General features: G+C 42.3%; 2 protein-coding genes across 2 annotated transcripts in view; one reads left to right on the top strand and one right to left on the bottom strand.

The window, feature by feature from the left end:
- Positions 1 to 235: 235 nt before the first annotated feature.
- amx (TM2 domain-containing protein 3 almondex) lies at positions 236 to 4,276 on the top strand. The gene is made up of 5 exons (XM_080274139.1): positions 236 to 268; positions 573 to 725; positions 2,620 to 2,741; positions 2,885 to 3,028; positions 3,956 to 4,276. The coding sequence occupies exons 1-5, from the start codon at positions 236 to 238 to the stop codon at positions 4,089 to 4,091; spliced, it is 588 nt and encodes a 195-aa protein (XP_080130265.1). The 3' UTR covers positions 4,092 to 4,276.
- Positions 4,277 to 20,199: 15,923 nt separating this feature from the next.
- Positions 20,200 to 25,495, bottom strand: part of CrebB (Cyclic-AMP response element binding protein B) — a 32,042-nt gene continuing 26,746 nt past the window's right edge. The window contains exons 6-8 of the mRNA XM_080274140.1: positions 25,242 to 25,379; positions 23,245 to 23,410; positions 20,200 to 20,435 (exon numbers count right to left, since the gene is read on the bottom strand). Coding sequence (XP_080130266.1) covers positions 20,294 to 20,435; positions 23,245 to 23,410; positions 25,242 to 25,379 — 446 coding nt within the window. The 3' untranslated portion in view covers positions 20,200 to 20,293. The remainder of the gene's footprint in view (positions 20,436 to 23,244; positions 23,411 to 25,241; positions 25,380 to 25,495) is intronic.

Here is a 25,495-nt window from a genome sequence, read left to right on the forward strand (position 1 = left end):
ATGACAAGAAGACGTGCCAAAGTCATGGTTGCCAGAGACTTGAACCCTCTAATTTCACCAGACCTGATCTAACCTATCTATCTATCTGTTTATTGCCAGATGCCTCACTCCCATAAGGGGTGGCCACAATCAAATTACCTCCGTGTTGCCCTGTCCCCCGCCATTTCACTGTCCTGCTCCCAGCTCACACCCCCCTCTCTCATATACCTAACCTAACCTAACCTAATCTGTTGAAATGGAATATAGTACAGTCATCTCTTACTATTTTGTAGGTGTTATTAGGGAACAAAGACACCCATGAACACCAAAATCCATGATAAAAGAAAACCCATCTTAAAAAAACACACAGCCATAAGTAATTTAAGTACAGTGAGCCGTTGCTTCTTCATACCAATTGGGAGGAGAGTCTGACAATATACTGTACTAAAGGCTTTTTTAAAATGATTTTCTCATAGTTGTCATTATTAGTCTACATCTTAAAATACTGTATCCCATTTTCCACACAACCTTTCAGCCCAGATATTTCAGATTTGAGAGTTTGTACTGTACTGAGCTGCTTAAACTGCCCACAGGAACGTATACAAGTGGAAAACCGAGTATGTCCGAAAGACATCGAGTGCAGTGAGCTGGGACGGGAGTGTTTGCAGTGTGCCTTCAACTGTACCTGTGTGTATGGCAGCACCCTCACCGTCATGTGTCAGCCCAAGGAAGGCGTTATATGTAAGGTGAGGATGGGAACAAAGGTGTGTAGTCTGTGAGAATGAGAGACTGACTAGGAGTGTATGTGAGTGAGGTGGAGAGGGGGAAGGGGACTTGGAGACTGAGGGTGAGGTGGAGGGAGGGGATGAGAAGTGAGGGAGAAGTGTAAGTTGGAAAAAGGGTATCCTGATGGCAGAAGACAGGGTGACATGGAGCTACGTGTTTGTGCCACCTCTTCTGGGAGTACAGCAACTGGCTACAGATAGATAGAGCAGCAGTAACAGTTTATAAGTTTGCCAGTTTCTTTCAAATTACAGTACCAGTCATATGGAAACAGTTGTGGTATTTTGGAACATACCCATGAAGAACTAGTTGGAAGGAGTTTAGAAGCTAATGTTTCAAGTGATAAAGAAGGGATTCTCTCAGGATGCAAGGAAAACGCTATACTTCTTATGTCCATAATGTGATGCGTTTTGGTACTGAAATTTGCAGTAAAGAAATGAAGGAAGATGGTCACAGAATCAAGAGTGCTGAAATGGGAATGGTTAGGTGGATGTTTGGTGTTACATTGTAGGATAAAACAACTGTTGCAGATTTAAGATTGTGCATGGCCACTGATAGTGTCAGTAAAGTGATGTGCTTGAGTATATTGAGGTGGTTTAAACATGGAGGGAATGTGTGGGAGTTATTGTTTTGGTCTCAGGCTTGTCTACAGTAGATGTAAATCCAGTGGATGGAAAGCTTAAGTTGCCCTTTTTGTGTACAGTATAGTTGACTGCCCTCATTTCAGGAAATAGTGAGGGAAGTGAGAGATTTCTTTATAACTGGGCTGTCAAGGTGTAGAGCTGCCCATTTATATCAGTGCCATGATGTGAGGGCATCTCTGTCCTGCACCAAAATGTGAGAATAACTGGGTGAAACTGTGCACACACATGAGTATAGAATAGACAACCCCTGTTGGGACAACAGGGAAAACATATCTAAGTCTCGGAGAAATGCCCTCAGAGTTAAGCCATGGAAACACCATGTGCTTGCTGGTGCTGGCAGTTGCAGGCAGGGGTTCTGTATCACTGTAACCTTTAGTAGTTCCTGCCCACACCTGCCTGTGTCCAGTGGAGCCACATGTATGGGTGTTAGTGATAGAAACCTGCTGCCTTCACCCACCTGCACCAGCAAAAGTTTGAGGTGGATGTAGCTGTACATTCATTCATTCATTCATCATCTAATCCTGTGTTGCCCTGTGAGGAGCATAGGAGCCCGGGGCTAGGCAGGTTGGTCCTTACATTTAAAATGAGAGTGACCAGCCTTAGTCATTCCTGAGTGGCATTTCATGAGCAATAAACCCCATCCACCCCTTGGATATAAACCTTCACCGACTCAATCTGATTGGAGCGCCACCACCAGGTGCCATAATTTGGTCATATGGTTACCACCCAACGTAGTAAATGGTTTCTTGGTGTATGGGAAACCCTTTGGCCAAGCACTCATTGTAGAGTCACCTGTAGACAGAAGGAAGAGAAGGGAATGAAGGAAAGAAGGAAGAGAGGAAGGGGCAGTCACCTGAGAGCAGCACTACAATGAATGAGTGGATGGTGAGAGCCTCTACCTACCACTGTGTAGCTGTACACAGTGTTTACATTTTCTGTATATCCTTGAGCAGGTGGAGTTATGTGGAGAGAGAGACAGACAAATGAAGAGGTGAAGGAGTGTTTTTGGTGTTGTAAATGTGGGATGTGGTTGTTTGTGCTGACTACAGACCTACATGTGTTAGTAGAGAGGTGGCACAGGACAGAGCAAGCTGGAGAAGTGCTATCAGGAATGCCAGTTCACCCATATTATGTGGAAAACAACAGAAATAAAACTGAAATTGATGGTGAAGCACTGCCATGATTATGATAATGTGTGTCTTGGTTGTTACAGGGTGCAAAGAAGTTCCCGGTGGAGATGCGTTGCCTGTACTGCTATCAGACAGAGCCGTGGCAACACTCCTGTCTTGGAACCGATCAGTGTTTGGCCGTATCATCACCCAGAGCCACATTCACGTATGTACTGTACAAGTAATATTAGTGTGGTACGTTTGTGTACATCTGCTGATTGAAGTTTGAAAGACACAGTTCCAGCATGAAATTATGACTCCAGTCTTAATAATAATAATAATAATACTTCTCTCTCTTCACGGGCACAGGTCAAATTGCACCGTACAAAGCGACATCCTGTGCATGGGTAACCGCGTCTTCCCCAAAAAGCTGCCGTGTAATTGGACCTCTGGCTATCAGTGGTCAACCGCCCTCCTCCTGTCCATAACACTGGGCGGGTTTGGTGCTGACAGGTGAGGTGGAGAGGCAGGATGAGGCAGGAGAGGGTGACTGAGGAAGAAGGAGTGGTTGAGTAGGGGAGGAGAGGTTGGGTGAAGAAGAAAGAGAGGTTGAATGAGGGAGGAGAGATAGAGAGAAGGAGAGGTTGAGGGAGGGAGGAGGAGAGGTTGAATGAGGAAGGAGAGATAGAGAGAAGGTGAGGTTGAGTGAGGGAGGAGGAGAGGTTGAGGGAGGGAGAAAGAGAGGTTGAGTGAGGAAGAAAGACAGATTGAGTGAGGGAGGAGGAGAGGTTGAGCGAGGGAGGAGGAGAGGTTGAGTGAGGGAGGAGGAGAGGTTGAGTGAGGGAGGAAGAGAGTTTGAGTGAGGGAGAAAGAGATGTTGAATGAGGGAGGAAGAGAGTTTGAGTGAGGGAGAAAGAGAGGTTGAGTGAGGGAGAAAGACAGGTTGAGCAAGGAAGAAAGACAGGTTAAGTGAAGGAGAAAGAGAGGTTAAGTGAAGGAGGAAGAGAGGTTGAGTGAGGGAGGAGGAGAGGTTGACAGAGGGGAGAGATGGAAAGAGGGAGGAGGTTGACAGAGAGGAGAGGTAGAGAGAACAAGAAGGAGAGGTTGACTGATTGAGGAGGAGGGGTAGAGTGAGGGAAAATGAGAGGTTGACTGAGGGATTCGTACTGTGATGGAGAGTGAGGAAGGAGGAGGGGAGGTAGAATGAGGGAGGAGGAGAGGTAGACTGGTGGGGGAGGAGTGGAAGAAGAATGATGAGTGTGGACTGAAATGAAGGACTGAGTTGGTAGGCAGATAAACAGACAGACAGACAGGTAGATGGACTGATAGATGGATAGACAGGTAGATAGATAATAAATTGGTAAACAGATTGATAGATACTGTGGATAGATAAACAGATAGACACACAGATGAGGCACATTTTCGGTCTTCCCCTCCCAGATTCTACTTGGGTCACTGGCAGGAGGGGATCGGCAAGCTGTTCAGTTTCGGGGGCCTGGGAGTGTGGACCATCATTGACGTCATCCTCATCGCCATCCGCTACATCGGACCCGCAGATGGTTCCCTGTACATCTGATACCCCCAGTGGCTACCGGGTCTCCAAGTAAGCGCTTATCGTCAGTCAGTAGCTGGTTGAGTCAGTAGCAGTACCATCGTCATCGCAGTTGAATCAGTAGCTGTGTTTTTAAGCCCCTGTTGTGTTGTGCTGTGTGGGGTTCATATTTTTCAAGTGGCTTCTGAAGATTATGTACCTAACACCTCTTCGATGGTGATTTATTTTGGATACTACACCTTAGTATTTGTTTGTGTGGCATTTATGTCATTTTAATTTTTATGTAGGTTTCCTCAATAACACATAAGAAGATACCGAGGTGTAATATGCAGAATAAATAGCTAAGGAAGAGGTGTTACAGGACACATGGGTATTTCAATTACGGTACATTTTAGGAGCACATGTACTCCGCACGGAACCACCTGGATAATGAGTGAGATTACCTGCACTTCACCTGTAATTAAGGGGTTAAAGTGATGGCTGTGTTATAATCTGAAGCATTGTTGGCTGAGTGCTCTCCTTGTCAGTTACGGGACCCAGCCTAGTTCAGCATTGGCTATGACATGGTAAAGGACGTCGTTGTGTTCATCCAGGCTTCATCTATCAGCCAATCATGAAGCCACTGTTGGTCAGGTAGTTGGAGAAGTAGTCTGGAATCCCAAATTGGACATAAGTTTGATCCAGGCTGGGCAGGGAACAGGTGAATGAATGTTGTTAAAAGAGAATTGGCTGATCAGCAGAGTCCACCAGCTTGTCGTAATAACACTGCTAATACCACTACACCAGCCCTGAATGAGACAACTCTGGTATGTATTCAGAATGGACAGTAGGTATTAGTGCCAGAGTGGTGACATGTGTAGGTGTGTGGCATAGAGGTAGTCTGCTGGGCCTCAGGGAACAGATTGTCAAGTCCGTGCCCAGAGTTGCCAAACACATGAAAAAAACCTTGATTGGTGGAAAACTTGTGCCATTTTGAAAACAAAATAATTTATCAGCATAAGTTATTTATTTATTTATGTAATTTGAAACAAGTCAGTACTGTGGCTCTACATCCTTTTCCACAGCACTTTTTTGTGGCTTGCACCATGTTGTGTTGTTAATATCTTGTTATAACCCCGAATTAAGGCAGAGGGGTGGCAATTTCAAGCCAAGTTAAAATGAAGAGAAGAACAGAGAATGAAAGATGAGAGGTGGGTGCTGAAGGTGAGAAGAGTGGACGTCAAGGTTAGGGTTGTGAGAGGCAAACCAAAAATGACCTGGGATGAGGTTAGAGAGTGTGGCCTCAGGGGTAAGGGACTCAATAGGGAGGTTGCCAGAAATTGAGCAATGTGGAGAGCTGCCATTAGATGAGAGGGTGAGAGGGAAGTAGGCTGCTGTGTTGTTGGGTCACTCTCATTTTAAATATACTAAGTAGTGTTACCCCAGGCCCCTACACTTGTGATGGGAGTACAAGAATTGGAGGATTTAAGATTTCCAACCTCACAGCATCATGGCCTGCATACATATCAGTTAAGGAAGCTGCCTAATGCCTCCTAAGTGATTTATCTTTCTTTTTATACATTACTATCACCTTTTGTGCCACTTAAATCATTGCAATATCTCCATACTCTGCATAAGTAAAGTGCAAAGTTATATAACCAACTGGATCAGAAAATAAATAACCAATGAAGGATTGCTAGGGAACCTTCTTACTGAACTAGGATACAGACACTAAATGCACTGAATCCAAATGACCCATTGTACGTTTTAATGTATATTTGATGCTGTTAGATTTTTGTATAGTATTGAGGTTAGGAAGGATTTGCACTTGTGAGGGGATTTAGGAAGGCTTTACTGTGTGTATCCCCTCCCATTTGAAAGTTCGCTCTAAATTTCATAATACTGTATGCATATAAAAATAATAACCTGAGAGAATATGTCACCAGACTCAAGGGATAGTACTGTGTTGTCAGAGCTGGCCATTTCTGCAATCACTTCCGCAGTCTGCAATTTCACAATAACGGACTGCATGATTTCAGTTGCGGATTTGCAATTGCGGCAAACTCGTCCAAAACTTGTGGTATTGCGTTGTGGAAGTACTTCTGCAATGGCAATCCTGTCCGCAAGCTCCCACGTGGCGGTCGGTGCCGGTTAGTACAGGCTACAGCATGACTCATGAATAACAAGCTTGAACAAGAGTCCCGGCCAGCAGCAGCGGCAGGCAAGGCATCGCTGTGTCAGTTAGCAGTAGGGATGGGCGATACCAGGAGAAATGATTTGATACGATATGATAGGATCTACTATTAGCCAGCATGGCAGTAAATTTTGTGGCACGCATGGCTAATCATGCACAGTTGTGACGTGTGGATGTGAAGAAGTGTCAAGTTTCACAAGTGTGAACTTCTGAACTTGAACTTCTGAGTCAGTGAGGACTCTGAGAAGTGGTTACAGTGAAGTTATGAACAGAGTCACTAGTGAGTAGTGAGGGTCATAGTGACTGAGTGTCACTGTGGGAAATTAATCTCATAAATAGATTATAAATACAATAATTTACTACATTACCAATTGATTTAGCCCGTGTTTGTGCACTTTGTATTGAAAACTGTAAAACTGGATTGCGGTTGCGGTATTAAGGCAGCGGAACTGCACATTCCAAGTTTGTTGCAAAATTGTGGTAGCGAAAGGTAAGGGTCAGAGGTTGCGGAATTGCGATTGTGGAGTTGAATTTTAGACTGCGGTGCCCAGCACTGCGTGTTGTGTTATCCAGGCCTGTGTGTTATGGGAATGGCTCAGTCTACTTTTGTGGGCAGCAAGTACATTTAGGCTATCTGTCTGTGTATAGCCAGACACAGTAATCCATTAAGGGGTGGCCATTTGAGTTAGTTGTTTTACAGGGAGGAGCACTAACCCTCTGCCAACCCACTTGTTGATATGTACGGAATACTATATGTTGGTTATATGGTAATCACCCAGCACTGTAAATGGTTTCCTGTCATACAGGAAACAGTTAGGCTTTTCACTCAGTGTAAAGCCACCTGAAGAGGAAAGAAGAGTAATAAAAAGTGACAGGCAAGATGGGAGAAATAGGAAGAGAGGAGGGCAGATACAGAAAAAAAATGATAAAGGTGAAGGAAGAAGTAGGCAGCACCACATTAAGTTAGTGGATGATGGTCACCACCACCTACCACCACACTCAGGCTGCTTCATGATATTACTGTACCCATTTTACTCATATGTTGGCGTAAAATTGTCATCTCTCCATATTGGATGCTGAGTTCTAACGATTAATATATGTGCTAGAATTTAATGCTGTTCATGAAGAAATACAGTACTGTGAAAAGGATGTAGAATCATAGTAATGTCTCCCTTGACCACAGAGGTGTGTGCGGTAAGGTGCAAAAGGACGAAAGTCTGGGCCAAGTCTAGGTGAAAAGAGTATAACCAACTTTGCAATCAGTGGTAGAGAAAGCAGACTTAGTACAGAATGAACAAAGTTATGGGAGGTGGAAAAAGATGCTGGATAGACACTGGTAATGCTGAGCCATCCTTGCAACACACAAAAATTGGGTTGCGTAATGCAGTTAGTAGGACCCACCTTTATTTTTATTTTTATACATATGCTTGCTGTTACCCGCTCCGTTGGGATAGTGTGTAAAACAGGAGAATGCAATCTCATTCGCTCACATTCACTCTCTCAACTATCATTTGGAATGGTCTGCACAAAGCAATTTTTACCATTCACAAGCACACCCCACTGATTTACAGTTTTATGCTGTCACTTCACTTCATTGCCTGCTATAGATCATTAACCGTAAGTCATCTTCTATAAACTGCTTCATTTCAGTTTGCTCTATTTCATACATGCTTCTCACCCTCTGGGGATTCTCAGACCACCATGATTCATTATCTTTCATGCTGCCCTGCCACCTTCTAGGCCTCCTCTTTCCTTTCACTCCTTCCATTATTGATCTGTACACCTTCTTAAGTCAATCTCTTATCACCCATTCTCTCCATGTGGTCACACCTTTTCAACACTGCTGGGCCTTCCTGTTCCATATGCCCTGCCTGCTTTCACTCTATTCCTACAATGCCATTTCTCACCCTGTCACATATCTCACCCCACATACAGCCCTTAGGCATTTTATCTCTAGCACATCCACCATTTTCTCCATTGCTGTCCTTGTGCATGTAATAAAAAAGTGAATATGCATGATTGCCGGAAAAAACATCTATCTATCTATCTATTGTCAGACACCTTAATCCTGTAGGGGGCAGCCACACACAAATCGCCTCCATGTCGCCCAGTCCCCCACCATTTCACTGCCCTGCTTCCAACTCATACACCCCCATCTCTCATATACCTCTCCACTCCATCCCTCCATGGGCCAGTATGTCACAGGCCCTTAACCTGATCTAGTTTTCATTTTCATCGTGCCCCCACCGGCTGATTTGATTCAGCTTAATGATGGATATAACTTGTGTGGGGAGGGAATTATGAAGGCAATATTTAACACTTCCTCCACAAAAATGACCACCAAATGAAACAAAATGTGTGGTGTTTGGAAGAATCTATGCAGCTATTGCCAGACACCTTAATCCTGTAAGAGGTGGCCACAGATGAATTGCCTCTTATGTCACCCTGTTCTCTGCCATACTACTGTCCTCTCGCTAACTCACACTCCCTGCCTCATGTACAAAATCTGTTCAGAAAGTATCCAACCTTAGGCTCTGAAAAAATAAACAGCAAATCTTTTGAGCAAGGCACAAATCTTCCTCAAAGTAGGCCCCTTCTTACTTGACACACACAGCCCAGCTTTCTTTCCACTGCCCGAAACACTTTTGAAAGCCAGTTTTCGGTATTTCCTGCAGGTATTTTATTGCATTCATCATGATCTCTTCTCTCATCTCAAATTGGGAACCCTTCAGCAGAGTTTTGAGCTTGGGGAATATGGAGCCATGGGTAGGGAGCCTGCCAGACCTGCAGAATGTTGTGCTTGGCAAAAAATTCCTGAAACAGTTCAGAAGAATGGGCAGGGATGTTGTCATGGTGCAGTTTCCAGCTTGCCGCTTTCCAAAGGTCTGGTCTCTTCCGCTGAACTGTGTCACAAAGATGACAGATAGCATCGAGGTGGTAATGTTTGTTGACAGTCTGACCCTCTTTTGCATATTCAAAATGCACAACACCACGGTAGTAAAAAAAAAAAGTCAACATGCTTTTCACCGTCCTGCAGATGTGTCGTGCTTTTTTGGCCAAGGTGACCCTGCATGCAACCATTGGGATGACTGTGCTTTGGTTCATGGGTTGTACCTGTACGCCCAAGTCTCATCTCCAGTGATAGTCTTCAGAAAGTCTGGATCACGATTTGCACACTCCAACCTGTCTTGAGCAACATTCATCTGCAGAGCTTGTTGTTCATGTGAAAGGAGCTTTGGAATGAGCTTGGCAGCAGCTTCGCATGCCCAAATCATCTGTTAATATTTTGTACATTTATCCATCATTAACATTAGCAATTTCTGTGACAGTCAACCGACGATTTCCCATGACAGAATCACAGACCATCTTCACGTTTTCAGCACTCCTGCTTGTTGATGGCCTCCCAGGGTGTGGATTGCTCTCAACTGACATTTGGCCATTTATTAGGCAATTGTCTCTCACCTCTTCAGCCGTTTGAGTGTCCACTGCAGGACCGGCCTATCCCGACCAAAGTGGGGACGATACAGCCAATGTATCTCTACCAAGTGGCTTAGGCTGTCTGGTAGAGATTGTATGTAGGGTGAGAAGTGCTTGTAAGTGTATTGTATGTAGGGTGAGAAGTGCTTGTAAGTGTATTGTATGTAGGGTGAGAAGTGCTTGTAAGTGTAATTGTAGTGGAGTGGCTTTGGATGTGTGTGTAGTCTGTGAACCAAGTGTAATTGGCCCGCACAAGCCGACTGGGTGCAAGCATACTTTATAGTATGCGACACTAGTTCAACCACAGCACCCCCTATATCCGCCAATGCAGTACGTGGCCTGAAGAACACTCCCAAGTTTATTACCTTGGCGGGGCACAAACCCTCGTTCTTCAGTGTACAAACAGTCACACTTTACCACTGTACCACAGAGGCTCCAAGCAATTGTACCACTTCTTTATTTGTGTTGCCCTCCTGGCTTCATTCCCCAAAACTTGCTGGATCTTCTCGATAAATTCAGCTTATCACTTAGAATTTGGCAAAATTTGATGCAGTAACACTGTTCAACCTTTTCGGTCATCGTGACGAGCGTGGGAACGCGACGAGGGTGAGGTGCATGACCGTAAACACAGGCTGACTGACAACCACTGAGTCATTCATGGTGGCTGGCATTAATCATGCATGTACACGAAGGTCCTGCCCTGCACTACACAAAACCCCGCCCCTATCCTCCAATTGGTTGGTAAGATAATAAAATGAGGATGGTTATGTTTTTGAACAGACCTCATACCTCTCCATCTCATCCTTGGTCTCCTCCACCTCACTCACCTACTTTCTCTTTAGTCATCTCTCATTCTCCATCCATTTTACATAGCCAAATCATCTCAAAGTATTTATGGTAATGCTTTCTAGCGCATCCACACCAACACCACAGATAATGAAAAACACGTCATCACAGTAAACAAGTTGTGGAAGAGAAGAGAGAACACAAAAGCCATGTGTATCAACAACAGTTTAATTTTCAAAAATACATATTTGACATTCTGGTAGGCATATCTGTTTGGAACATCAAGACCAAACATTGGTGATATTTACAAATATAAATGTATATTAATGTCCACAAAATTAAATCCAATATTATAACAACATTCTTAAATAGCTTTCACTAATATACAGTTTGACATGAATGATTCAGGAAAACAGCGAGTGAGCAACATACACATCTCGTAAGACCTGCTGCTGGGTTCTGGGTGGCAGAGGAGGCTTTGTAGCACCTGTTTCTTAGTGATTTATTATACATATTACACCTTGATGTTCTCCTGTGTTTTAGTATTGGGTGGCCCATACATAATGCTCCACTACCCCCCAGGGCAATTTCTTGTGTTGTGTGGACAGCCCAGTCTGTTATCAGTATCTTCTGTATCTACGCTGCATTATTTATTCATTTCCCACTGACAGACCCATCCCCACAACACCTAATTACGATACTGCCATGCAAGTTTGTATTGGAGTGCTAATTATGTCCACCCTGTATACTACCTCTTTCAAGTAGTGTATGGGGCTGTGGCAAAGCTTAGTCCAGTAAATTTAAGTGCAGAAATCTACCCTATGTCCCTTGATGGCATTATGTGATCAATTGAACTTCAGTCACCTGTAAGGCATCACTGATTGGACATTCCATTAAAAAGACAACATACCGAGGACTACACTGACTTATTTCTCCTCCATGACTTGCCCACGATGAAAAGGTGTAACAGGCAAACTAAATCACTGAGGAAGAGCTGTAATGAGATCTGTGCCACCCAGAACACAGAAACAGACACATATGTTCATACAACACTGGTTCCTATCCCGAGAGAGATAACTCCTGGCACAATACAGCAGCAAATATACAAAACGTAGAAATATACTGTACACACCGAGTTTTTGTTGTTGTGATCCACTGATATAAAATGCCGTATTCTAAGGCGACACAGGAGGTTCCACAACACCTTTTCCTTGGTGATTTATTTTGCATATGACACCTTAACATAATCTTGCATGTTACTTAAATGGTTTTAATAAAGACAGTTTGCATCAGTAACACAAAAGGGGATATTGAGGGTAATGTGCAGCATAAATCACTATGGAAGCAGTGTTACAGAATCTCTAAAGCCACTTAGAATACAAGCCAAACTGTGAACTTCTTTCCTCCTTGCCATTGTTAACTGTTACAGGCTTTGTGATATCTGTTGATGTTTTCCCTGCAGTGAACCATACTGCTCTCTTTTAACTCCTGTGATGCTCTATTGTTTTCTTTCTTATTCCTTCCTAGCAGTGTGTTGTTGCAAAACATTGAAAACATAATGGATTAGAAATTACCAATAAAACTGACTGTGAAATAGTAATGAGTGTAACGGGTTTTCATTTCTGTATTTATAAGCACTTTCTCTTTCTTCTTTTTTTCACTGAATATATTGTACAGGATTATTGTATTTAAAAAAAATAAATGTCATGTACACAATCATATAAATTCAGGATTTAATTATTCCCAGGAATAATTCTGGTTGGGAGTCACCCTTGATCCCCTGAATTCAGAACATATTAAATTTTATTCCTGCAAACCACCAGACAGTTTTACTTAGCTCAGAAGAGAATTTTTAAACAAGAGGATAGAAAATACCCTTGACGACGATTTCACTCATGAAGACTCTTTCCAGAATAAATATTAAATACAATGGTGCCATGCTTCTTCTTTTCCCCATGCTAAGGCTGGCCATGGTACAGCTGTTGTTTTCTATCTAGGAGCTAAACCAATTTTCAAAACCAGCTAATTACTTCCCAATGGTTGCTGGAAACTGCTCTGACAAAAGAAAACAAGATATAATATGAGTAACAATATAAGTCTCAAAAGAACTGTCTGGAGGTAGCGAGAACAGGGAAAAATGTCCTTAGGTTGAATGGGTGGTCACTCCCAAAGTGTTTATATTTAAGGCTTTGTGGTGGACACTGAATTTTACGAGTCTTACATTAATGCCCAAGGAAAACATAACTGCTGAATATTTCCTTCCCTGAAAATATAATAATACATCCAAGTTCAATGTACCGGTAATTCAAGATAGTAATTGACATATAAATGTTGTCCTGCTGGTAGAGGTGTTTCTGGATCCTTTCTGCTTGTGTGGCCTGTCAACTACACCAGTTCTTTGATGTACAGATGCAGACGTAAGTACTGATCTACATCGTTATAGTAGATTACAAGACAATAATCACCAACTTTTGAAACCTGGCAGTGCAATCTTCAGAGCTGAACAAACTTTCTGGAATACTGTGAGTTTCATAACTGAGTAAAAAGTGGGCTGGTATTATTGTCCATAAAGTACCAGTAAACCCTCTTTATAACAAACCTCAATTTACAGAATTTCAGGCTCTATTATTTCTCTGACCCAACCAATCAATTGCCTGAAAAATAAATAAATAAATAAAATAATAAATAATAAATAACTGCAGAAGGGGCCAACCAACTGACCATGTAACTGCACGGTACAAAGCATAATGTGGAAACCTTAACTCGTAATGTGAACACTTGTGTTACCACAATGTACCCAATGAACTAAGATAGGTATGTAATGGACCTAGGTTCATATTTTATGAAGATCACTGTACTGAACACTGGAATTAATATACTTCTGGATCTAATGATCCACTGTTTCCCTCAATTAGTTCATTATACAGAGGGCTTACTGTATTAATGGCCAGATCTCCCATGGCTGAAATTGCTGCAGTATTTTGCTACAACTGAATACTGTACAATGGCAGGTCATATAAACTCTTGACAGACTGTATTTTGCCCACCCTTAGGTTATATGGCAATGTGAATAATAGTTGAAATACATGCAGCTGAAAAAATTATCTAAAATTCTGATACCTTCAAGTCTCTACTACACTCACTTTTCCCTTCCTGCAGTACATAGGAACCTGATAGACAGCATGTGTTGTTCCCGGCAGAATAGCAATGGACACTGAAGCGCAGGAAATGGCTTGGGTTTATCACATATCTCAAATTCAATCAGTGTCTAACACACCAACTGTGACCATCAGCTTATCTGTATACATCATAGATAAGTGGTTAATATAAAACGTCCCTCATCTCTCTCCCTACCCTCTGAAAGGAGAATGGTGGAGGGCAGAAGAGCAACCACAGCCTGCAATCCACCAGCCTGGGACCACAACAACAACACAATGATTCCCAAGGTGTTTCATTCTGTATATTAGAACACGGCAACTGCTGGTATTAAATTTTTACATATCCCTTTAGTGTGGAGTATTTGGGTAACTGGCTATCTGGCTGTTCTTACATAGCATAAAGCTCAAGAAGAATATAACCAATGCATGCAGCTGAATAAATTATCTGTCTTTGAGGCTTAATCCATGTATGCAGACAAGTTTAGCCGCTTGTATGGTAGTCACAGCAGTGTTGTTAGATTACAAATACAGTACATGTGCAACTAATTACTGTGTATTTAACGCAAACATCTCACAGCCATGCAAATAATGTTTTAATGGGTGGCTACTAGACAACCAAGAGATTAATATTTCTCTGCAAAAAATGTCCCGCTGACAGAAATCCTCATCAAGAGAAATCCTCGCAGTTACAGGGTAAACACCAAACCTCGTGTCCCCTGAGACCAGCAGTGAACACATTAACTAAAACACGTACCACAAACTATGCTCCTCCAGAAACAATAGCTTGCTTGGTATGATCTCAACACTGTATGTAATTACAGTACAAGAAAAGCATCAACGTATAAGAGTTCAGTCGCTCCCTTTATTTCCATTCCCTTATGGTGAACCCCAGAGTTAATGGCACACGCTACACATCAACACATGGAATTACGACTGAAGCACAACACATACAAGGGATGGCTAAGGCTCCAGGAATGACGAGCCAATATAAAGGGACCCAACTGAACTGTACAGAGTCTGAAGTACATAAAAATCACTTGCTGTAACTCAGGTCAAAATCTAGGTGGCACAGGAAGCTTCATTGCACCTTTCCCTTGACAGTTATTTTCCGTCTTACACCTTAACTCTCTCCTGTATAAATCAACAATGTACATGAGGATAATGAGGTGTAATGTACAGAATAAATCACAAAGGAAGAAGCGTTCAGAAATATTCAAAGCCACTTAGACTATGACCTACAAGCTTTCAAGCTGTTTCCTAAAATATGGCAAGGATCGTATTACCAAGATGAACTAAACCATACAGACTGCAATTCTTCGTTATTTTAAGTAATTGAAATGGTATACAGAAAGAAACTGACTAGCAACATCATTATACAAACTAACAAAAGACCTGAACCTTCTCTTTCAATATAACATGGGGGGGAAATGCCAACTGTCTCGAGGAATCAGCCAATCGATCAGTACAGTAGAGACGATTATCCGTTTATGGTATTCCCAAGATCTTCTGCTTCCTTATACTGTACTCTGGATAGACAAATATTACCACTACTAGTAAGAATGATTTTGTGTTGTCCCATAATGCCCTTTGGTACTGTATAATATTAGGGGAATCCAACACTAAACAACAGGGAATCAAACACTAAACAACCTTGATTTGGAAAGGGGAATTCATGAACATTTTCTATACATGTGGGAAGGAGGTTCAGTTCTCCTTGATTGTTCCAGGATAATCTGACTTCTACTGTACAGCGTCTCATCTCAGTTCGTGACTCCCTGGGTTCCACTACCTCTTGGGGAAACTCTGCAGGAGGTAACTCTTTCTATGCGCCTCACTGTGGTTCATATTCTAAACTCTTTTTACTCTAACTTGGCCCAGATTTTTGTCCTTCTCTGGCTTATATCACAGAGGTTGGTGGTAGAAGACAACAGTGTGGCTCTACATCTTTACACAACACTTCTTTGTAATTGGTGCTGTATTGTAGTGTTGATATTCTGCTACATCTCAGCATTCAGGATGGAGATGGCAATTATTGGCCAAGATACAATAAAATGAGCATAGGTGACACTGTAGGCTTTAGTGCATCTTTTCTCAGACTTATTATGTTATTTATACTGTATATTTTTGGCGATAACACAGTTTGCCCAGGTAATATGCATGAAAATAACTCTAGCTATCTATCACCTGAGGCCTTAATCTCATAAGGGGGTGGCCACAAACAAATCTCCTCCAAGTCATCCTGTCCTCCCTCCAACATATGCCTCTCCACCCCAGTAAGCAAAATAAACTGCAGAGGAAAAAGTGCTATACAGCCTTGCAAGAATATGACCCACAGCAGAATTTCCACCAATGCTGCAGTCGTCCCAGAAAAGCTCCGAGTGAGACACCAATGTGGCTGAATCGGGAGGGTGTGGGGAAACAATATTACTTCTACGGTACGGAGGAACACTTTGTACCAGTTGGCTGTACATTCATCGATAAAAGTCCGCCAACAATCCCCTGCCAGCATTGGTTCTGCTGTCCATATTTCTTACTTTCCATACTCTTTTTCTTTGCTTTATATCGCTATCACATAAAAATATTTTACGTAACACCTTCCTCCCCAGATGTCACGCAGTACCCCCCCCCTTCTTATTTTTCTACTGTTATCACATATATTTCTTGTAAAAATATTCTCCTTTTCTCCATGTCCGCATATCCTTTCTTCTCATAATCTTTTGATGTTTGTATCATTCTGCTATCACGAACATCTTCCATATTTTTCATCCCTCCCCAACTATCGGAGTCTCCTTTCCCTTACTCTTTTGCTGTGTGCTTTTCATTGCTACACACATAAAAATAACATCACAATCACAGCCGACAGGGAAGCGTTGGCGAACTGGTTGACTGTGATAGAACATACTGAACCAGATACAAACATAATAATTATCTGGCACACAAAAAACCTCTACATGATACACAAAGTCAGTTTCATTTAACATATATTACCGTTAAGTTTTGGAGTTCAGCCGAGCTTCACGTTTGACGCATAAGTTGATCACTGGGATAAATGTAAACAAGAGGATATTCGAGGTGGGATAGGAGACTTTGTGGCACCCTTTCCTCAGTGGTTTATTCTGCATGTTACATCTTCACACAGTCTTATGTTGTTTAGCATTTTAATATCAACAAATTATGCATCACTAACATAAGCAGATGACACACCCTTGTTGTATGATCACCTGGCATGTACGGTAATTATTCCCTTAAATGATCAGTAAGAATTTAGGATGTTTTTTTCAATACGTGATCATATTTTCATTTATAAGATTGCCGTTACACCCGATTTGTAATTATAATAATTTTTCTTGCTTATATAATCACTATGACGCTAAATTCATTACTGGATGAAGAGTTATGCAACTGTTTTCAAAAAGGCACCCCAACTGCAAAACGAAGGCATGCTGTACTGAGGTGCAATGAGCAGAATAAACCACTAAGGAAGAGGTGTCAAAAAATCTCCAAAGCCACTTAGAAGACAACCCTGAACTTTTTCACTGTAACTTGGCTGATCTCAAAACCAACTTTCCTGACAAGCAGTTTCAATCAAGGAGCCAAAAAATGCAACTGACTCATCATAACGTTGTAATAAGCAGTGCAACTTGGAGAGAAATGGTTCCGACGATAATAATTTAAAACGATAAACAGGTAATGACATCAGCGTGTGAAGTAAAGTATCTTAGCCACCTTGGGGAAGCCGGGCAATGTCCCTCTTAGCTGACTCTTTGCTGCTACGAGACAATTTTCTTCAATTTGGGGAAGGCCTCTCACTCTGAAGGGATTTAATTAGGCTATGTAGACAAACCTGCCCAGCCCCGGTCTCCTATACTCCTCATGGGGCAACGTAGGATTGGATGATGGATGGATATAGGTAGTGTAATCCTCTTCACATTTTGGGGATGCGTTGCAAAATACTTCAACTTCATCTCACATTTTATCTTAAATTAGGTGAAAATAGCAGATCAGCTTTACATGTAACAACAGAACTAGGCAATTTTTCCATAATCCTTCCTCAATTTACTGTGGAATAACCTTCAAAAATAAAACAAAGGTGACTATTAACGATGACTTACTGTATCTGACCCCTCCAGATTGAAAAGTCTACCCTAAGCTCAAGAAAATGCTCAGGTGTTACTGATAAAATGGAAAAGACATACTTGGGCTCAGTACAGCAATCTTTGAGCCTGGGATGTGCGTTCCATATTATTTATAACATTTCCCAATGATCTTACCCAACTTAGAGCAGATTTTTTTTTTTTTTTTTTTAATATTAAAGGCAAGGTTAGATATAGCATTAACAAAACCCTTCAGTGACAAGAAGCCATTTCTAAGTTGACTCTAATCACCTGGCAGCAGCAAGAATCACCCAACACAAACATGACCCAGCTTCAAGGGCTTAACAATAATATGAAGACACAGAAGCAATGTTCCACGGTCTTCCCCCTGGTGAAGGAAGGCTCAGAACAAGGACACTTTCTCTTTACAAGTCTTTAAGAGCTTCTCAGAAGCTGACCATGGCCCAGATTCACAAACAGACTCACAAGCAACTCCTTCTTGTAACTTGGGATGAACAAGATGCAAGGGAACTTTCTGCTCTCTACTTTCCTTGTCTCTCCAAAAATGAAATACTGTATATATCATGAAAAACAAAGCCATGGGAAAATAGAGAGAGCAAGACATGGGAACCAGTTACACTAGTTTTCCTCACAGATCAATTTCTTCCCTCCCCACAAACAGCAAGACATAGGGAAGATTCAAGTCTCTGTCCTTCCTCAAAAGAAGAGGAAGAAGAAAAACACTTTGCAATATTTTTCCTCATGTACTAAATTACATGTTTATTTATTCTTTATTTATTTGCTTTTTTTTTTTTTACAATACATACAAGACATGGAAAATCCGACTCTCTCGTCCCTCTGCAAAAACTGTAATTAAGTGACAAGAGGAATTTACATCACAAGTTTGTCTGCAAATCCAGGCCCATTAAAAAGAAAGAAAAAAAATGACTTTAATGACAATCAGGTCACAGTATCACAAATAGTAGTGATTCTCATGCACACACTACTGTACTCACCTTTTTGACAGTATAAATCGATTCTCATAATACACCTTCGTAGTGATTCTTATGACACACTACTCAGCTTAAGTCAGTATCGAGTCTTTTAGCGATTCTCACATCACGCTGCTCAGCATTTTCTGTACAAATCGATTCTCATGACACACTGCCAAGCCTTTGTGACGGTGTAAATCCTGGTAGTGATTCTTAAAACACTAACCAAGCCTTTCTGCAGTATGAATCGACTCTCACAACACAGCTTAGCTCCTTGACGGTGAAAAATCGATTCTCTATTCGACAGCGTAAACCTTGGTAGCAATTCTTATAACACTAACCAAGCTTTTTTTGCAATATAAATCGATTCTACCGACTCTTAACACACTACTCAGTTTTTTGACAGTACAGGTCTTTTAGTGATTTCAACTCCTCTATAAGCGCTTTGTTTTGGTTCTCCAACACTGCCACTCGGCTCTCCAGACATTTCACATACTCTTTCCTCTTTCGCCGGCATTCTTTAGCGGCAATCCTGCAACAAAAGAACCAGTTACAGCGCATTCACCTTAACTTGGCCCAGGTTTTATTCCTTCTCCTGCTTTTTCATTCGACTTGGCCTAGATGTTCGTCCTCTGGCAGCTTATTTCACATAGCTCAATGGCAGGAAATGCTATGGCTTTGCATCCTTTTCATAGCACTTCTTTGTGACAAGCATCATGTTCTAGTGTTAATCTACTGTTACAAATGAGCAGCTAATATAGAGAGATGGCAAGTTTAGGCCAAGTTAGTGTGAAATGTGTAGTGGTTAGGGGTCCTCCAGCCGCATGGGACAGCACTGCAGTGCCTCCATGGACAGGAGGGAAGCTGGGGTTGCCTAACACTGCACCAGAATAAAGTTACACCAGCATATGAGTTACCCATGTGTAGTTACACCAGAGTAAAGTCACTGGAGTAAAGTTACAATGGAATCAAGTTACACCAGCTGGCTCAGCATCAAGGCCATCTGTCTCATACCAGAAGCTATGCATGCCATGCCACACGTATATGCTGGTGTGCCTTTGAAATGCAGCTGCAATTCAAAGCCATACAACGCAAACCCATAACACGGCTTGCATTGCTTGTGGTGTTTGACATCAGGGCAGCGCTGGCTCACCATCAACCACTCCTACATTGCACTACACAAGAGCACAGCCAACATCAGACCAACCAATGGGGAGAATAAGACAGTCAACCATCAACAGTCTTGGCAGGTGGTGGAGGTGGCCCATTGTTGCTGACCAGCGGAGTGCGGCGAACACAAGGCAGGGATTCGTTCTTCTGGCGAGGGCATATTTCCGCCATGTTTACAGGGCGAGAGGTTTTCTGCCTTGTTTATGTGGGTTTCGACCTTGTTTATGAGGGTTTCCGCCTTGCATACATTACAAGGCGAGGGTTTTTCTGCCTTGTTTACACTAGCACTACCGGTACCTTACGCCTGGCCTGAAGCCGAGCGTGACCCACACCAAGGCCGTTCAAACACCCGGCTTTGGTCTCCTAGGCCCGGGTATCAACTATTTTGGCAGTAGAGGGCTTTCAGGGTCTTCAGTTCCTCGATCAGGGCCTTATTTTGGTTCTCCAGCACTGCCACTCTGTTCTCCAAGCATTTGATATACTCTTTCTTTTTGGCTCTACATTCTCTCGCCGCTTCCCTGCAAAATGTAATGCCAATATTAATTAATGATGGTATTTGGGGAGGGAAGAAAGTATGATTCACAACCAGCATGCTTGTCCCAAAGACTAGACTACGACAAAAGGACATTATTATAATTCATGGTGGTAAAATTGCTATAAATTCATGGTAATAAAATCGACATCATTCAGTCAAAATCATACTTCATGGTAGGAAAGTCAGATTTCATCACAAAATAAGAATGGCACAAGAAATTCAATGGTTTGTTCAGACAGGGAAGCAATTTAGAAAATATTTGTGTTTTCTGTAATTCTTCAGTCAGATTTCAACACAAATGGGAAATGGTAAAATGGTAAAATAAATTGGATCATATATTAAGACAGGGAAGGAATTTTGGAAAGCCCTCTGATAATTCTTCATGGAGAACTATTAGAATGAAATAATAAAAAGCTTGGCACTTCAATACTGATCCTGCCAATGATATTTAAATAATTCTGAAAAGTCTTTTGATAGAATTTTCATGGAGAACTAACAGAATGGAATACTTTACAAACTTGGCACTACAAAACTGCCTCAAATAAACCCCAACCACTATGCAAGACGGTTGATGGCGCTGTCACAACCTCAACTTCCCTTTGACTACTTTCACTGTTCAGGCTAACACCAGACTTTGTACACAACCCCAACCCCCCAGTCAGATAGGGTCAGCCTCTTCACCACTGTACTGTCAGAAATGAGAGCAGGAAGGTGTATAGAAGCCTTTAATATCTGACAAGCATTCAACCATCACTCTTAGGCGGGAAGCATTTAGCCACAAGCAAACAAACTCCACGCTGAACTCACATTGTAACAAATCTTATTACTCATCTGCAGATTTTTTTCCCAACAGTTTCCAGCAACGTCTGCATGTAGCTGGACAGTGTTTTGACACTTACTTTAGTTTACAGTCCACAAAAAACACAGCAATGCTATGGCTGACTTAATATGGGAATGTCTTAGGATTAAACTTGGTGCAACTTTAAAGTACATTATGTACATATATATGTAACTGTTAGACTAGATGTGATTAGCCTGCATCCTCAAACAGAGTGTAGTCTGCAAAGACATAGGCATATCACAACATGCCTCTCTCCTTCATGCTCTCAGCCCACAACCCAATGATATTTTCTCTTTGATTCTTGTTCTCTCTCTTTCATTCATAAAGGTTTCAACATGCTTGCATGTGTCTGCCTTTGTCACCTCATGGTGACTCCCCATGCTGTTTGATCTCTAGCAGCCTGTACTCCATACCAGGAATAAATAAAAGGAGGAGATGGACCATCCCTGCCTGCACTATCCCAAGCCCTGGGGAACTGGGACAGGCCCAGCACCATCCCAGTCCAAAGCCATGCTGATGGAGCTTGCCCCATGCCTCCCCTCACACCCACTACTAGGTAGTGGGGACAAAGTATTCCAGTTGCATGCCCTTGCTGGCACCAAATACATTTACCGTATTGTAGTACTGTACAATGTGTGGCATACACAGTGCATACAGTGTAGTATACAGTGGACAATTAGAGAAATATGTTGGGAGAATATAGTGGCCCACTCTCCATGTCTACTACACTGTGGATGATTTAATCAGCTTATGGAATACATCTAGGATTCTATTCCAGCATATGCCGGGTGATTTTATGCAACAAATAGAAGATGAATTAAGTCATTTGAAGATACAACAGCAAGAATAAACCTGATATGTGTTAACCATTAATGGTAAAGTTCAAGCTGGCATCACACTGGAGGAGTTAAGGGGAATGTGTGAACTAGTGGACGGGAAGAGAAATACACTGACATGCTATGGACATAGTCACAGAATGCACAGAGTACCAGAAAAAAGCCTGGGAAATAGGAAAACAGAAATTATATGTGCAACAGAAACAGAATGGAGAGGGAAAGAAAAAAAAAATGAGTGACTGAGAGATGTATGTATGGACAAAGTAGCCTGGAGTGGTTTTGTTATAGCCATGTTGTTCGGTGCTGGGGGGGGAGAGAGAGAGAGAGAGAGAGAGAGAGAGAGAGAGAGAGAATGGAAAGAAAATGGAAGGGAAAAGGAAATATAAAAGGAAGGAAAGCGAAGAGAACCAAAGGAAACATGAGACGAGAAAGAAGGGTAACATCACATGAAGGCATTTCTCTCCTGCATCTCAAAGGAAGGAAAGCAAAGAGAAGAGGAGAAAATTCAAACCAATGCAAACCCCTAACCAAACCCCAAACCACCCAGAAAACGCACCCTTGTCAACTTACCTGTTCTACGAAGGGAAGGAACGAAGAGGTGGGGAGGGAAAGGTTGAGGAGGGTGAAATGCAAGAAGGGGAGGAGAGAGAGAGAGAGAGCAAAAAGGAGAACAGGGAGAGGAGAGATAAAAGATGGGAAAAGCAAAAATGGGGAAAGAAGAGTAATGAAAATGAAAAGAAAGAATGAGTGGGGATGAAATAATGGAAGATGGCGAGGAGAGAGAAAAAAAAAAAGAGAAGAGAAATTAACAATGAGAGGAAAAGCAAAAATGGGGGAAGAAGAGGCAAGAGAAAGAAAAGTAAGAGTGGGAAAGAGAGAGTGAATGAGAGAGAAAAAGACAGAAATCAACACTCCATTTTCAGAAAGTCAACTTCACTTATTTTTTCAAGCTAAACCTGACTTAGCTTGGAGTGGAGCAGAGAGGAGAGAAGAGGAAAGATGAAAGGAGAAGAGAACCAAAGGAAGGAGATAAGAAGAAACAAGGAGGGGAGAAAAAGGATAAACAGAAAAGTACGGGGAAAAAAAAATCCAAATTCCACCCTGCATCACCTCACCTATTTTTCATGAGTCGAATTTCCCTCTTCCTGGACGCCTCCTCCGCCATCTGGTCGCTGGATCCGTGTACGCTGGTGGCTGCAGATGTGGCCAGGACCACCCCCTGTGGAAGGCCCCCACCGCTGCTGCCCGCGATCTTCAGGCTGCTTAGGTCACTCGTTGCAACTGTGGCCAATAAGGTCAGGTTAGTTATCAAATTAAATACTTGATATATTCTATTTCTTTTACACAGGCATAAAACTGCCATCACTTCATCTTGAATACTGAGCTGTAAGAAGAAGTTAATGTTAGAATACAATGCTAGTCATGATAAAGGGCTATGTACTATAAAGGAGGGACAGCCCAAGCACTCCCAAGCACTGTCATACACTGCCACTCAGCTACAGAATATAGGCTGTGAAAAAATGACAATCTCCACCAAGTTTAAGTGAATGTGCTAAGATTACTTATCTATCATACAGTCCTTCATGAAACCATCAAGAATGTAAGGGCCCATGGCTAAGCTACTTAGCCTTTAAGTGAGGGTGACCAGCCACTCTTCCTTAGGCACACTGTATGGGTAATAAATCCCAACCACTCCTTGGATATGAATAAAGCCTTACAGGCCACATCCAGCTGTAACACCTTAACTCACTATGCCACCACGTGTCTCATTGGTCATGTGGTTACCACCCACTATACTACATGGTTTCTACGCTGAAAAAACATTTACCTTCTTAGTCAGTACTCAGTCTCCTAAAGGCAGCTCTACATCAAGTATGTGGATGGTGAGATCTACATCTATCACCAAAAGATAAACAATTTTAGTATGTGGTAATAATCCATCCATTTTAACAATTCGTGGACACAGGATCCAGCTATCAAGATTCATTTTCTAAGATACACACCTGGCACAGTGCCCTCGCACAGTGAACGTATTCAGAGTAAACGATTCGTCTAGTGAACAAGCGGAGGGTGATCAGGTCCATAAAACCATAATGAACGAGTTGAACCCCAAGTGAAGGAAATTGGGGGAAAGAGTAGGTCATAACCACCATCTCCCATACTGAATGACCCCCCCCTCCTCCCAGGAGACACTGCACAAGAGGCCAGATCTGAGCAACCTGTTAAGCAGAATCCAATGGAGGACGAATATTTGCCTGTGTCAAAGACCAGTAAAATTCTAGTGGCAGTGGATGGAAGTCAACAGAAGAAAACAAACACTCGTCACACGCTACTACCGAACTCATGAACAACAGGAGCCAGTTGCCTCTACATTGTCTGCTACACTTCCTGGGGAAGATGAAGATGATATGATGCAAAGGTGTCATCTTTGGACTTTGAAGGTTTAATGGGAAAGGTGAATGAGGTAGAGGCACATGGGGAAGTGGTTCACTCAAGTGATGAGGGCGAGACTAGTAATGGGAACGAGGGAGTGGAAGGTGCTGTGGAGGAGACACCCTAAGTGTATCTCCCTGCGTCGGAACCACCTGTGTTCAAGCCAATCAGGACAGCCATCTGCTCCATTTAAGGTAAATAACCCTGTGTTTTATATTTTATATATCTGTCTTGTATGTGTTTGAAATGTGCCCTTTCGTACATCTCTATGGCTCAAAAAAATGGACTTTGAGGAAGTGGTGCTGCCCATATGCTATTTTTCCCATAAGATAAATGTTGTTCACAGTGAACGAGCTTGTCTGCTGCCCATAAACTTGTTCAATGTGCGAGGGCACTGTATAACAGTTCAATAAAATGTAGGTCTCAGCAAAGAGAAGGAAAACAGAGAGAAAGACACAAAGAGAGAAGAAAATTTCTACAAAACCGCTGAAGGAACCAGTTTGTCATCGGAATTTACTGAAAGATGCTTCATGAAATAAACCTGTAGTATAACCAACTGTACATCTGAGCAGAGAAAGAGACAGACAGAAAAATTATAACCAAACCAGGGAGGGAACCAGTCTACATTTGATCCTTGTCTTTTGATCTCATCAAAATATAATCTTTAAGTGATACCCACCTGGTACAATGAACTGTGGGTCTGAGCCCTGAGCGTAGTGTACAATGGCACCACCGGCTGTGCCAGCATTGGTCATGGCGATGGTGGGGATGCCCTCGGTGCCCTGACCACTCAGCTGTATTCCCCCGGCAGGCAGTACTGCAACAAAAAAAAAGAAAATGTTACTTCAAAATAACATACCCCAACATGCTGGAGAGGAATGCTTTATGTCGTGGCACAGATCCAAGTGGCTTTACTGCCTGGTTACACAAATG

The sequence above is a fragment of the Coenobita brevimanus genome, chromosome 57, assembly GCF_032717465.1.
Source record: "Coenobita brevimanus isolate Jiangsu-jjx chromosome 57, ASM3271746v2, whole genome shotgun sequence".
NCBI lineage: Eukaryota > Metazoa > Arthropoda > Malacostraca > Decapoda > Coenobitidae > Coenobita > Coenobita brevimanus.

What these genes read in the sequence shown, in the direction of transcription:
- amx (XM_080274139.1), top strand. Translation starts at nt 236, where the DNA reads ATGGAATATAGTACAGTCATCTCTTACTATTTT. An exon ending in AGGAAGGCGTTATATGTAAG is followed by an intron (nt 726 to 2,619) that starts GTGAGGATGGGA and finishes TGGTTGTTACAG; the next exon opens with GGTGCAAAGAAGTTCCCGGT. An exon ending in TCACCCAGAGCCACATTCAC is followed by an intron (nt 2,742 to 2,884) that starts GTATGTACTGTA and finishes TCACGGGCACAG; the next exon opens with GTCAAATTGCACCGTACAAA.